Source organism: Heterobasidion irregulare, assembly GCF_000320585.1.
Source record: "Heterobasidion irregulare TC 32-1 unplaced genomic scaffold scaffold_12, whole genome shotgun sequence".
Lineage (NCBI taxonomy): Eukaryota > Fungi > Basidiomycota > Agaricomycetes > Russulales > Bondarzewiaceae > Heterobasidion > Heterobasidion irregulare.
This window is the reverse complement of record NW_009258208.1, coordinates 1,639,813-1,652,300: the sequence shown is the minus strand read 5'-3', so window position 1 is coordinate 1,652,300 and position 12,488 is coordinate 1,639,813. Positions and strand designations below refer to the sequence as shown.

General features: G+C 61.7%; 5 protein-coding genes across 5 annotated transcripts; 3 read left to right on the top strand and 2 right to left on the bottom strand.

Annotated features, from left to right (window-relative positions):
- Positions 1–308: 308 nt before the first annotated feature.
- Positions 309–4,174, top strand: gh3.2 (glycoside hydrolase family 3 protein; the record flags this gene model as incomplete). The annotated part of the gene is made up of 19 exons (XM_009554149.1): positions 309–363; positions 501–617; positions 697–741; positions 795–851; positions 899–1,131; positions 1,185–1,439; positions 1,747–1,871; positions 2,063–2,169; positions 2,222–2,425; positions 2,481–2,630; positions 2,690–2,964; positions 3,020–3,040; positions 3,096–3,134; positions 3,193–3,246; positions 3,295–3,358; positions 3,424–3,513; positions 3,579–3,765; positions 3,838–3,985; positions 4,067–4,174. The coding sequence occupies 19 exons, from the start codon at positions 309–311 to the stop codon at positions 4,172–4,174; spliced, it is 2,334 nt and encodes a 777-aa protein (XP_009552444.1).
- Positions 4,175–4,741: 567 nt separating this feature from the next.
- On the bottom strand, positions 4,742–6,195 carry HETIRDRAFT_481722 (uncharacterized protein). The gene is made up of 5 exons (XM_009554148.1): positions 5,998–6,195; positions 5,843–5,900; positions 5,628–5,781; positions 5,297–5,510; positions 4,742–5,035 (listed from the first exon to the last, which is right to left on the bottom strand). The coding sequence occupies exons 1-5, from the start codon at positions 6,188–6,190 to the stop codon at positions 4,914–4,916; spliced, it is 741 nt and encodes a 246-aa protein (XP_009552443.1). The 5' UTR covers positions 6,191–6,195; the 3' UTR covers positions 4,742–4,913.
- Positions 6,196–6,300: 105 nt separating this feature from the next.
- Positions 6,301–6,995, top strand: HETIRDRAFT_455758 (uncharacterized protein; the record flags this gene model as incomplete). The annotated part of the gene is made up of 3 exons (XM_009554147.1): positions 6,301–6,363; positions 6,425–6,586; positions 6,642–6,995. The coding sequence occupies 3 exons, from the start codon at positions 6,301–6,303 to the stop codon at positions 6,993–6,995; spliced, it is 579 nt and encodes a 192-aa protein (XP_009552442.1).
- A 211-nt stretch (positions 6,996–7,206) lies between these two features.
- HETIRDRAFT_436959 (uncharacterized protein) lies at positions 7,207–9,637 on the bottom strand (the record flags this gene model as incomplete). The annotated part of the gene is made up of 10 exons (XM_009554146.1): positions 7,207–7,694; positions 7,758–7,952; positions 8,035–8,193; positions 8,289–8,426; positions 8,513–8,580; positions 8,743–8,956; positions 9,034–9,126; positions 9,198–9,247; positions 9,340–9,473; positions 9,561–9,637. The coding sequence occupies 10 exons, from the start codon at positions 9,635–9,637 to the stop codon at positions 7,533–7,535; spliced, it is 1,290 nt and encodes a 429-aa protein (XP_009552441.1). The 3' UTR covers positions 7,207–7,532.
- Positions 9,638–10,765: 1,128 nt separating this feature from the next.
- On the top strand, positions 10,766–11,841 carry HETIRDRAFT_436958 (uncharacterized protein; the record flags this gene model as incomplete). The annotated part of the gene is made up of 5 exons (XM_009554145.1): positions 10,766–10,926; positions 10,982–11,080; positions 11,134–11,361; positions 11,419–11,756; positions 11,812–11,841. Exons 1-5 carry the CDS (start codon positions 10,890–10,892, stop codon positions 11,839–11,841), a joined length of 732 nt encoding a protein of 243 aa, XP_009552440.1. The 5' UTR covers positions 10,766–10,889.
- Positions 11,842–12,488: the final 647 nt, after the last annotated feature.

The following is a 12,488-nucleotide window of genomic DNA, read 5'->3' as shown; positions in this document are numbered from 1 at the left end:
ATTTGGGATTCGTATCTGCGTCGCGTCGTACGCACTGCGGCCGAGTAACCAAATATGGGAGTCATATCTGCGCACAAAATCTAATGACGGAAACCGGCAGGTCCCATGTCTTTGCAGTCCAGTTCTCTAGAATTTTCTTCAGAGCCCGTGATGGCCAAGAATTGGAAGACATTTAGCGAGGCCCCGCAGTCAGGGGAATTCGAAGGCACGCTCTGGGGTAAGTCTGGGGTAAAGCCTTCTTTTTAAAAAGCTCTGTCGGTAGAGAAATAATTATACGACTCGCACCTGCTTGTGAGAAGTGGATCATCATGAGAGTCTCACCAAGCTCGCTAGTCGTCGCCTCCCTGGTGCCGCTCGTTCTCGGTGCGTACAGCTCGCTGGTATCTGGTTCAAGGTTACTCATTCCGGATGTCCGTGAATTGTGACGTTATCAGGCCAAGGGAACCACGACTTCACCAGGCCTCCCAACCTCTACTATCCCCGTTCTCCCATATGGCCAGAGACCGTTCCCAACACGACAGGATATGGCTGGCAAACGGGATTCAAGCGCGCAAGGGCGTTTGTAAGCCAGCTCACCACAAAGGAGAAGTCGCAGATCTGTACAGGAAAGGGAGTGCGTGTCCTTTGAACCAATCTCGATGGTGGGATGCTCACGTCGGGTTGCCTAGCTTGCGAACCACTCCAACCCAGATCAAGTTTGCCAAGGCAATATCCTGCCCATCCCTCGTCTGAACTTCTCAGGTACCTCACCCTTTATTCTCACCGAGTCATCAGATCGTTTGACAGACCGATAGGTATATGCTACGGCGACTCCGACAGCGGCATCGGTAACACCCACACCTTGGCATCTGGTAATCTCACATGTGCATCTCATCGATGTTCGGCTGACATGTTCAAGGTTTCCCACTTGGAATTCATGCTGCCGCCACCTGGAACAAGGACTTGATACGTGCACGTGCGTACGGAATATGTTCTGAATTCCGCACCAAGGGCGTCCACGTGTTCCTTGGCCCCGTCGCAGTCCTCTCGCGTTACGTCGGTGGTGGGACGAACTTTGAGGGGTTCGGGGTAGACCCATATTTGGGAGGTATTGCCAGTGCGCTCACAGTGCAAGGATGTCAGGCGACTGGGGTGAGTCCCATTTCGAAACGCTAGCCTCGCCGATCTGATTCAAGAACTCGTAGGTCCAAGCAAGTCCGAAGCAGTACCTAGGGTACGACGGTCAGAATCAAGACAGAGTTTACTGTGCGTTGGCCTCCATCTTTGGCCAAGCTGAGCTCCGTACCGAAATGCGATATTTTCCAGACAGCAGTAATATTGATGACAAGACTATGCACGAGATTAATGTCTGGCCTTTCGCTGAAGCCGTGAGGGCCAACCCGGCTGTGATGCAAGTAACACACTTTTGCTTTTCATTTACTTTATCAACTCGGAAGCCTGTAGAATGTGGTGAGTGGTCGCTCTGGGACCGATGGTTGAGCAACAGCTGATGCATATGGTGTTCCCCTTGTTACCAGCTCTTATAGTGAGCACCATCTCTGCCTTTGCGAGTCGTTCCTACTGAACTGTATCATCTAGACTATATTAACAACACGTGAGCCATCAATGTTCATAAAAGAAACTATCGTCTGATCCTTTGCGGTAGGCAAGCGTGTCAAAACAGCTACCTGCTGAATGGGATTCTCAAGCGTCAGGCGAGTTATTCATTTGCTGTTGACTTCTCCACCGCCTGATGCCAAAGCGTAGCTCGGATTCAGCGGGTACGTCAACTCGGATTGGTTTGCCTTAAAAGCTGGATTATCTGGTACGTCTCCGGATTCACTCAGTAGACTACTAGGTGATGAGTTGACATCGCTTTTCAGCATACAATGGTGCGTTGAACGTTAATCATCAACGTTATTGGACACTCAAATCACAATTATAATTAGCTGGAACGGATCAAGACATGCCGGGGTAAGCTCTCCGACCGCATAGGCGATTGATCGTACTCATCCGTTCTCCTAGTTGGCCGTAAGTCTACGAAGGATCATTGATGCTTCGTTTGTCGAATCACATTTTGCAGTGGTCGTGATGCCGAGGGAAACTCAATCCCGTGGTCTTATTTTGGCGGCAACCTCACCGAATCTGTCAACAATGGAAGTCTCCCTGAATGGCGATTGAACGACATGGGTAAGCAGCGCAGTATCCGATATGCATATTCGCGCTCACCAAGCATTCTTAGCTACGCGTATCTTGACGCCTTACTTTGGGCTCGACCAGGACCGCGGATTCCCAGACACCAACCTGTTGGACGGTCCGTTCGAGAACACGGTCGACGCTCAGCGAAAGCGGCATCAGACTTTGATCCAGGACATCGCCGCCGCAGGAACAGTACTGCTCAAGAATGAGCAAGGCACCTTACCGCTTTGGCGCGAGAAGAAGATCGGTAAGCGCCGAGGGCCTCACCTCCTGTTGCTCTAACCTCTCCCGTCATCGTGTAGCTGTCTTTGGGGTCGATGCCGGCCAGAATCCGTATGGACCCAACTCGTATGGCTATGGCGCAAGCGGCCCCGCAGACGATTTCCAGTGGTCGCTCCCTGGCATGGGCTGGGGGACTCTCGCCGGAGGCGCAGGGTCCGGCTCCACTTACTGTGCGCGCACTCGCCCGGCTCGCGTTCTCGCGCCTCGCTCATCTCTGTGCCAAATATAGACGCACAGCTGATCGACCCGCTCATGGCGCTGCAGCTGAAGGCGCGAGAGCAGATGACGACGATCGACTGGACGATCACCCCGAACCTGACCGCGACGGCGGCGATGGCGCAGACCGCGACGAAGTGCATTGTCTTTGGGTCCTCGCTGTCCGGAGAAGGCTGGGATCGGAACGTCACGCTCATGCACGACGGCGATGCGATCATCAATGCCGTGGCCGATAACTGCGCGAAGACGATCGTGGTCATACACACGGTTGGGCCTGTGGACATGGAGGTATGTCCGTTACACAAGTCTATCAAATAGGGGTTTGAATATATCGTTTGTGTAGAAATGGGCAGATCATCCGAACGTCAGTGACACGCTTCCCCTTGTCGATCGTCAGCCTGAAGGGTATTGCGCTATAGGTGACTGCCATCATCAACGCCGGTCTTCCCGGTCAGGAGGTACGTCCGTTGATCGGTTCATACATCTTGAAATATGGCCGATAATGGTCGACATCAGTCTGGCTTTGCCCTCACCTCTATCCTCTACGGAGAAGTGACGCCGTCGGGACGAGTACGTATCACTCTCGACCACGTCCCATCTCACTCTGACCCTCCGCAGCTCCCATACACCATCGCCAAGAACGTCACAGACTACGCGCAGCCCTTCCAGATCGCCACTCCCCGTAACTACCCTCGCTGTTTCGCGTCGTCGAAGGGTCGCTGATCGCCCCGCCGTCTGTGCGAACAGAGGACTACCCACAGATCAACTACACCGAAGGCGTCCTGATCGACTACCGCGGCCTCCAAGTCCGCAACATCAGCACGCGCTACCCCTTCGGTCAGTCCCTTCCACCGCGCTCGCCCGCCAACACACCTCGAAGACTGACTCGGCGGCGCACGCAGGCCACGGGCTGTCCTACACCACGTTCGAGTACAAGGGCCTCGAGGTGACGAAACACGCCACCCTCCAGACCGCGCTGAAGACCAAGATCGTGTGGGAGGCGGACGCGCCCGGCGGGGACACCAACCTGTTCGAGACCGCGGTCGGCGTCGCGCTGACGGTCACCAACGTCGGCACCTTCCCCGGAACGTACGTCCCTTCTTCCCACCCGACCGCGGAGACGCGCGCTGACCCCCTAGCGTTTGCGCGCGCGCGGCGCAGCGAGATCGTGCAGCTGTATCTGCAGATGCCGGAAGAGGCAGAGAACCCCGCGCGCATCCTGCGCGGGTTCGAGGCCGTCGACGTCCCCGTGGGGCAGAGCGCGCGCGTGAAGCTGTATCTCACGCGCAAGGACATCTCGTACTGGAGCGTAAGCGCCCTCGTCTCCCCGCCCCTCCTTCCACCGCGCGCTTGCCGACCGCCCTCACGTGCTTCATTTCGTGGACCACAGGTCGTGCAGCAGACATGGGTCGTGCCGGCGGGCCGCTTCGACGTCTACGTTGGCGCGTCGTCGCAGGACCTGCGCCTCACGGGCGGCTTCGACATCGCGGCGCACTGAACGGCCCTCATGGCGTCTGCCTGCGGCCCTCGATGTACCCACCACTCACTTACTTACTTATCCGCTACGTTTACCGGCTCGACGAGTAATGACCTTGCATTTTCGTTTTCATTCTCGGTTTCCTCTTTGTGATCATTTTGTTGGTGACCCGCGTCGTGAGGCTGTCAATGAGCAACACCGCCCGAAGGCGTTTTCGTTTCTACTCACCGTCATCGAAGGGGGACTGAATGAGACTGAGTACCGAGTAGGACCGAGTGCGTGCAGCCCATCGCAGGTGGCCAGGACCCGCGCGCACGGCTACCACGCACCGCCGCAGGATCCTGACATGCGCTCTCCTCCGTCCAAGACGCCTCGAAGCGCGCCCTCCCCCCGCACACCTACACCCGTCCGCTCACACCGCGCGGTCAACTCACAGCGCCACGCCGCATCGTCAACTCACGCCGCGTTGATAGCTCACGCCGGATCCGCGCGAACCCCAAAGTAGCGCTGCCCGCCGAGCGTGCGACGGCGCGCGCGGTTGCGGCGCTAGGCGGCTGGCTCGGGTGGACTAGGCTTCGAGCAGGCAGTAGAGCACATCGCCCCTCTGTTCATTCAGGTTCAGGTATACAACAACAACGACAACGACGACGACAACAACGCGCAAATCTACCGCCACCGCCCTCTTTCATCTTCCCTCACCTCGCGCCTCCCATGCGTCCTCAAGGAGAACGCGCGGCGGAAGGGCGGGAGGCGCGCGCGCTCACTTGCGCGCGACGTGCTCGTAGAAGGTCTTTCCCTGGATGGTGGCGACCTCGAGCTCGAGCGCGGAGGGCTGGCGCGAGCCGTCGGCTGCGGTGAGCGTGCCGGCGCCCCATGGGGAGCCTGCGGGGACGGGGACGGGACGTCAGCGTGCGTTCGTATGGAGGGGAAGAGAGAGGAGAGAGAGAGGGAGGAGGTCGTGATCGTGTCGCGTCGCGTTGTGGAGATAACAGGGCGCACGCGATGGACGGGTGCAGTCCCAGGCATGACTCGGGGCAAGACCCCCCGCCCCCCGCCCTTGCCGCACCACACAACAACAACAACAACACAGCACAAAGTGGAACGCCCCCGCAAAAAAAAAAAAAACACAGCGCGCGCACTCACCCCCATGCACCTCCGTCAAATTCGACAGCTGCGCAAACGTGTTCTTGTACCCCAGCGGGACGTACGCGATGCCGTGGTGCGCGAGGGTCGAGAGCGCGGCGACGGCGGTGGATTCCTGGCCGCCGCCGAGGGACGAGGTGGAGACGAAGAGGCCGGCGGACTTGCCGTAGAGGGCGCCGGTCGCCCAGAGCTGGCCCGTGGCGTCCCAGAAGGTCTTTGGGGCGGGGCGGGGCGGGGCGGGGCGGGGCGGGGCGGGGCGGGGCGTCGTGTCGCGTTAGCATGGTGCAGAGACCGCGAGGAGGAAAGGGAGGGGGGACAAGGGGCGGCTCACCTTCCACTGTGCGGGGAAGTTTCCGAAGCGGGTGGGGATGCCGAAGAGGAAGGCGTCGAACTGGGGGAGGTCGGCGGGTGCGAGGATGGGGTAGGCGGGCTTGGGGGCTGCGTAGAGCTTCTTGAGGATGTCCTCGGGGAGGGTCTCTGCGATCCTAGAATCGGGGACGGCGAGGGGTGAGCACGGTCGGTGGAGGCTGGAAGTGGGGTACGGACTGGTAGATCGTGGCGGCGCCGCCGGCGGACTCGACGCCGGTCTTGACGGCCTCGGCGACTGTGTGGTGTGCGGTGTGCGATGAGCGATGCGCGATCAGACGAGACGACGGGGGACGGGAGAACGAGAGAGAGAGAGAGAGAAGACGGGCACGCACGCTTGGCGATGTGGCCGTACATGGTGTAGATGACGATCGCGATCTTGGGGGACGACATGGTTACAGCGGGCGCAGTAGCGGCGGGGGGTGCGGGTTGCTCCTTGGGAGGGTGGGGCTTGGGCGTAGTAGAGGGTTTAGACGCGGGGGAGTCCTCTGCGAGTAGATTTGCCTGCTTCTTTGAGGGAAAGCACATATACCAGCGGGGGGAATGGAGGAAGAGACGGCATCGCGCATTCGAAGGCCCTTTATACGCGCAGTCGGGGCTCTGTCTGTGGTGGAGGGGATGAACTCAGCGCATCCATCATGCACGCAGAACCGCGGTGGGACCATCTTGCCTTATCCGGGCGCACGCGCGACCCGCCGCCCGTCAGCTCACGTTGCACGCTCCGGGACGCATTGTTTTGCCTGGCCCTGCTTGCCGTATAAGGTGCCCGTTTCCCCGCGCGCTCGCCTTGACGATCGCCGCTATCAGCAGCAGCAGCAGCCACGGCTTCGCTTGAGCGCGACGCTGCGGCGCGATGAGACTGATCGATCAAGCACTCGCCGCCGCACGCCGCACGCCGCACGTTGGTCAGCCGCGTCAGCCAGCGTCAGCCTCGTCAGCTAATGGGACGACGAGTGACGCGAGCGCGCGCGCGTAATAGAAAGGTCGACATCGTTCATCGTCGCATCAAATCGAACGGCGTGCGCGCGACGCGCGTGTTTTTGGGGCGCGAACCTCTGCGAACCTCAGCGCGACTCGGCAGCCCAACGACGGGCGTGCAGCACACGGCCCGCAGCGCGATCTAACCCTCCATGAGCATTCATTCCCGCAAGAAGAGCCCGTCACTCGCGACCGCAAAAAAAACGCGCCCCCGGTGCCTCCACCACGACGTCGCGCCAATACAATATCACCCAGAGCGCGCCACCCCTTCCCACACACGCCTCGGCTCGGCTCTGCTCAGCTCGGCTCTGCTCATGATGAGCAAGCACCCCCGCTGCTGACGCCCCGCGCATGACGCGACGCCTCGCGACGCCCGCACGTGACTCCGCGGACCACCGTTAGCGCCAGGCGCGATGGGGTGAGATGGTGGGGGAGGGTCGCACCGCGGGAGGGCGAGCACCGAGATGACAGAGCATCGCGCAGGGGCACAGTCACGACGGTCACGAGGATGTGCCGCATCAGACGACCAGGCTTTCTTTCGTCGATACTCGATAGCACCCTACACAGTGCTACCAATTTTTTTTTGCGCATTCGCTGTATCGCGGAACGACCGGAGCAGAGTCCAGTGTGAGGGGCCACGAGATGAATTATTTTCGGCATCGACATCATGACGAAACAAAACGGGAAACAAAACGGGCACCGAAACACGAACACGAACACGAACACGACCAAGCGCAAAATCAGCGCGCGTGAGCACGAACGAACGAAGCGAAGCAAAGCAAAGCAGACAAAGCGCACAAAGCGCACAATCGCCGCGCGCGCGAGTGGGATACGTACGATATCGCGACGGCGATCCTGTTTTCCTCGGGAAGGAGGCCGCGGTCACCGGCGCTCAGAACACCGACTCGTCCACCCACTGCGCGACACCAGCACCAGCACCAGCACCAGCACCAGCACCAGCACCACCAGCACCACCGCCTCCACCACCAGCACCGCCCACGAGCTCCTCCTCAATCACATACTCCCCCACCGCATGCTCCCTCCCCTTCGTCGCCTGCCCGCGCCCCCGACGATCAGCGCCGCTCACCACAAACGCACAACGACCACACCCACGCACCTTCCCAAGATACTCCCGCCCGCGCGCCGTCTCCCTCTCCAGCGCACGCAGCACGCGCTCCTGCGCCTGCGCGGCGCGCAACACGCCCTCGAGCGCCGCGCGGTCCACCGCCGCCGCGTGCGTCGCCGCCGTCGGGTCCTCGAAGCGCACGGTCCCGTCCGCCGCTATGCGCGCGTCGATCTCGCCGCTCTCGATCTGCGCCGCCGCGGGTGCAGGCGCGGGCGCGGGTCAGCTCAGCTCCGCGAGGCGTAAGAAAGTGCGACCAGAAGCCACGCACCATGCCTAGCACGACGCGCCGCGCCGCGTCCGCGTCGCCGAGCTGCGCCGCGCGCGCGATCTCCGCGAGCCCAAGCGTCATATACGTCTCCGTCAACCTCCGAATCGCCCACCGCGGCGCGCGCCCAAGCGCCTGCGCCACGAGCCCCGCGTTGCCGTCCTGCGAGCGCGCGCGCGAGCACAAGCGGCGAGCGCGACGCGAGAATGTGAGCGCGCAGAGAGAGAGAGGAGTCGACGGAAGCGCGAGGTACGCACGGCATCGAACAGCGCGCGCTCCCGGCGCACGACGTCGCGCAGCGCGCCCGCGTCGGGGTACGCGCGCGCGAGGGCGCCGTACGGCGTCCCGCGGACGTTGGCGATCGCCGGGTGCGTGTACTTTGGCGGCGGGGTCGTCTGCGTCGTGCGCGCGCGCGCGAATGAAAGGGTGCGGGGGGTGAGCGAGCGAGCGGGCGGGCGGGCGAGCGAGCGGCGGGGCGCACCTTGCCGTGTAGGATGAGCTGCACGAGCACGAGCTTCTTCATAGCGTCCACCTGCACCACGCTCGGCTCTCCCGCCCCGCCTCCGCCTCCCCCTCCTGGCCCTCCGCCCGCCCCCGCCCCCACGCCCCCGCCCCCGCCCCCCGGCACCTGCCCGCCGCTCCTCCTCCCGCCCATCCCCCCAGGCCCGCCCATCCCACCCGCACCACCACCACCCGCACCGCCCCCATTACCAGCGCCAGCGACCGGCGCCGCCGCGCACATCTCGAGGTACTCCGCGGCCTCGGCGAAGCGCTTGAGCGCGGCGAGCGCGGCGCCGGCGAGGAGGTGGTAGGAGGTCACGTCTGCGTGGGCGAGGTCGGGGGCGAGGGCGCGCGGGGCGTGGGTGATGGGGTGGTTGGTTAGGAGGGGGAGGGCGGGGGCGGGGTGGGTTGTGGAGAGGCAGGCCTGCGCGTGGCGTGGGGCGGAGCGGGAGGTTAGTGGGAGGTTAGTGGGGGGGAAGGGGGAGGAGGGCGGCGGCTTACGGAGAGGAAGAGCGGGTGGACGGTGGTTAGGTGGGCGGGCGAGGGCGGGTAGCGCATGACGAGGTCGCGGAGGGGCGCGATGGCGGTCTGGAGCTGTGTGTATGCGCGGCGGGGGGTCAGCGTGTAGTCGCGCGCGACGCAACGAGGGCGGGAGAGAGACGCACGCTGCCGCGCGCGTCGGCGCGCTGGTAGATCCCCTTGGCGAGCAGCGATACTATGCGCGGGGGCGAGTCGGTCAGTAACCAGAGTGCGGGCGAGCAAGTCAAGAAAGAGGCGAAGAGAGCACAGAGGGAGAGGGCCACGCACCGCGCTCGGGGGCTAGGCGCGCCTGCGCGGGGTCGAAGCGCGCGCAGAACTCGCCGATGTGCGACGTGGGGAAGAGCGGCGCGGCGGGGGGCGCATCGGACGCGGCAGGTCCGCCGTGTGTGAGCCTCGCGGACCTATCTCGCGACGCGAGAGGCAAAAACAGCACGATGAGCACGACGCGAGGGGCGGATGGGACGGGGACGGGGACGGAGGGAACGCACAGGATGAAGAGCACGATGAGGGACCCGGCGGGGCCGTCGAGGTCGATCGCGTCGAGCGGGTCGCTGCCGTCTGGCATCGGGGCGGCCAGGATCGCCTCGCGGGCGGCGAGGGCGGTGCGGGAGAGGGTCGTCGGTGAGCCGCCTGGACCACCGCCGGTGGACGCCGAGCCGGAACCGACGTTGGTGTATCCGGTGGCAGAGGTGGAAGCGGAGGAGGAGGAGGAGGGGAGGACGCCGTATGCGATGCCGGGTGGGTGGGGGACGGGGTAGAAGGTGCGGAGGAGGGCGAGGACGTTGGGGGGTCTGCGGATGGGGAGGAGCTCTGCGAGGAGGCGGTCGAGGGCGTGGGATTCTGTGGCCGGGGCTGCAGGTGCTTGGGACGTGGGCTCGGGCTCGGGGGCAGAGAGCGGCTGGGTGGAGGGTGCTTGGGTGGAGGGCGGGTCGGAGGACGGGGGCGTCGGGGGGTCGTGCGCGGGGGGAGTCGGCTCGGGCGCTGGGTCGGCGGGGAGGGCGGCGGTGGCGGGGGGCGTGGGCAGGCTCTGGGCGGGCTCGGGTTCCATTGCTGTCGGGGTGCGGTCGCTGTGGGCGGCGCTCAGGTGTGGATCTGGGCAGGCGCGCGCGCGGGCTGCTATCGATGGTCGGCGCTCCCGGCCGCGCCACACCGGGGCCTCACGCCCCCGCGCCGCGCCACGCCCTCGTCACCGCGCGCACGTCCTCGTCCTCGTCCTCGTCCTCGTTGCCCACCCCAGCCGCGCACCAACAGCACGCGCCTCGCACTACCGCACCGCACCGCACCGCACCCTCGTCTCCGCCGCGCCGCCATTGACAGGCTCCAACGACGCAGCACGGGACGAGGCGGGACAGAACAGAACAGGGTAGCGATTCGTTAAAACACGGCGCGACGCGCTAACGAGCAGGATCCCTGCCCTCTCACCCGCGCAAGCGAAAACGATCGACCCGGCGCGTCCTATCTACGAAGCCATCCCCCTCCTCCACGCGTGCCCTCCGCACCTCCGCCCCCGCCCCCGCCCCCGCCCCCGCCCCCGCCCCCGCCCCCGCCCCCGCCCCCGCCCCCGCCCCCGCCACCGCCCCCGTCCCCGTAGAACGCCCCCGCCCCCGCCCTACGCGGCGGTGCTACGACCCTAACACGCGATCCGTCATCGCGCGCGTGCGGCGTCGGCGCTCGTCGAGCGCCTGGCTGGGCGGCAGCTCGAGTTTGAGGAGATCAAGCAACAGGTCTACTTTGAGCGTACCGAGGGCGCCAAGTCTTACTTGGATCTTTTCAAGCCTGGAATTTTCCGTCGCGTCGGGCTCGGCGCATCGCTCCAGATGTGGTCCCAGTTATCTGGCATGAACATTATGATGTGCGTCCTTTTCATTTTCTGCGTTTTCGTTGATGCTGACTATGTCCTATAGGTACTACTATATCGTCCATGTGTTCCAAGGCGCTGGCCTAACAGGTCGTCGTGGGAACCTGATCGCCGATTCTGTTCAATATGTTCTAAATGTTGCCTTCACTGCTTCGTCCTCTTGGTCTGTGCTCCGCTGCTTGTAGTATTGACAGACTTGATGGTACCCGCCATTCTCTACATCGATCGCTGGGGTCGCCGCCCTATGCTTCTCGCAGGCACCCTGTTCATGCGATTTTGGCTGATGCTCGTTGGCGGTCTGCAAGGTAGATACGGACACTGGGGTACACTCGGCACCGATCGTGTTTGGGTCATTGATGGACATGACGGTCTCACGAAGGGTATCGTCGTCTGCTCTTACGCTCCTAGCTTTGCAATCACTATGGGTCCAGGTCCGTCGCACCCCCGTCTCGTATGGGGTGTTTTTGCAATTGATATTTTTACGCTAGTGTCTTGGACTTACCCGGCTGAAATATTTCCGGTGCGCGTGCGTGCGAAGGCTGTCTCGTTATCCACCGCGACCAACTGGCTGTTCAACTTTGCGCTCGCATGGGCAGTCCCGCCCGGGTTAAGCTTCATCGCACACAAGACGTACTTCATCTTCGGTGCCTTCAACTTTGCAGCCTTCATCCATATCTTGTTCTGCTTCCCCGAGACGGCAGGTCGGACATTGGAGGAGATCGAGGCTGTTTTCGAACGAGGCCATATTTTCACCGCGTGGAAGGTCAAGAAGGATGTGGAAAGGAAGACGCTCGAGGATGTCGTTTCTCATCAAAAAGATGTAGTGGTTCGTACACTTCTGACTCTACACGACACCCCTCGCTGACATGTGTTATATATAGCACGATGATGCAAATGAGAAAATTGTTTAGGACCCCATGACCCCGGTCGTTCGCTTTATTTTTCGTTGTGTTTCAAAAATATCGGAGACCGTATGCCCCTTGCTCATTCCTTTCTTGTTGTCTTTGCGTTTCATGAATTGCAATATCTAGGACCATGAAATAAGCAATTGTCTGATTGTCTCAGTCGGGGATAGCAGGAAAGTGAACCATCGCATGCTAGCATTCAATTTCCACCCTCCATCTCGGCTGCACCCTTCCTTGAAATGGTCCAACAAGTTTTGAACACTGCCGAATATCCAGTCCCCGATTTGTTAAAAATGGGGTGTATATTGGAGATAATGTGAATTTTGGCTGCTTTTACCGGATGAAGTAACTTGAGCTTGCCATCTCGCAAAAGAGCCGGCATACGAGTGCAATGAAAAACTACATTAGCAACTTGGTATGTTCCCTGGAGTGCCCCGAAATGCCCTAAAAAGATAATTCCATCAGGCTTTTAGGGCACTTCAGACCACAGGTCATCAGGTATATGTTTTTACAAGCTTCAGGTCTTTAAGGACGTTATTTCAGCTGGTTCAGAATGTTCAGTTAACTTAGGCTACTGTCACTCAGATATTCAATGGTTCAGGTCTGGTTAACATTTCAGAATATCAGTTCTTTTTTGCATCAGAAAGTCAGAC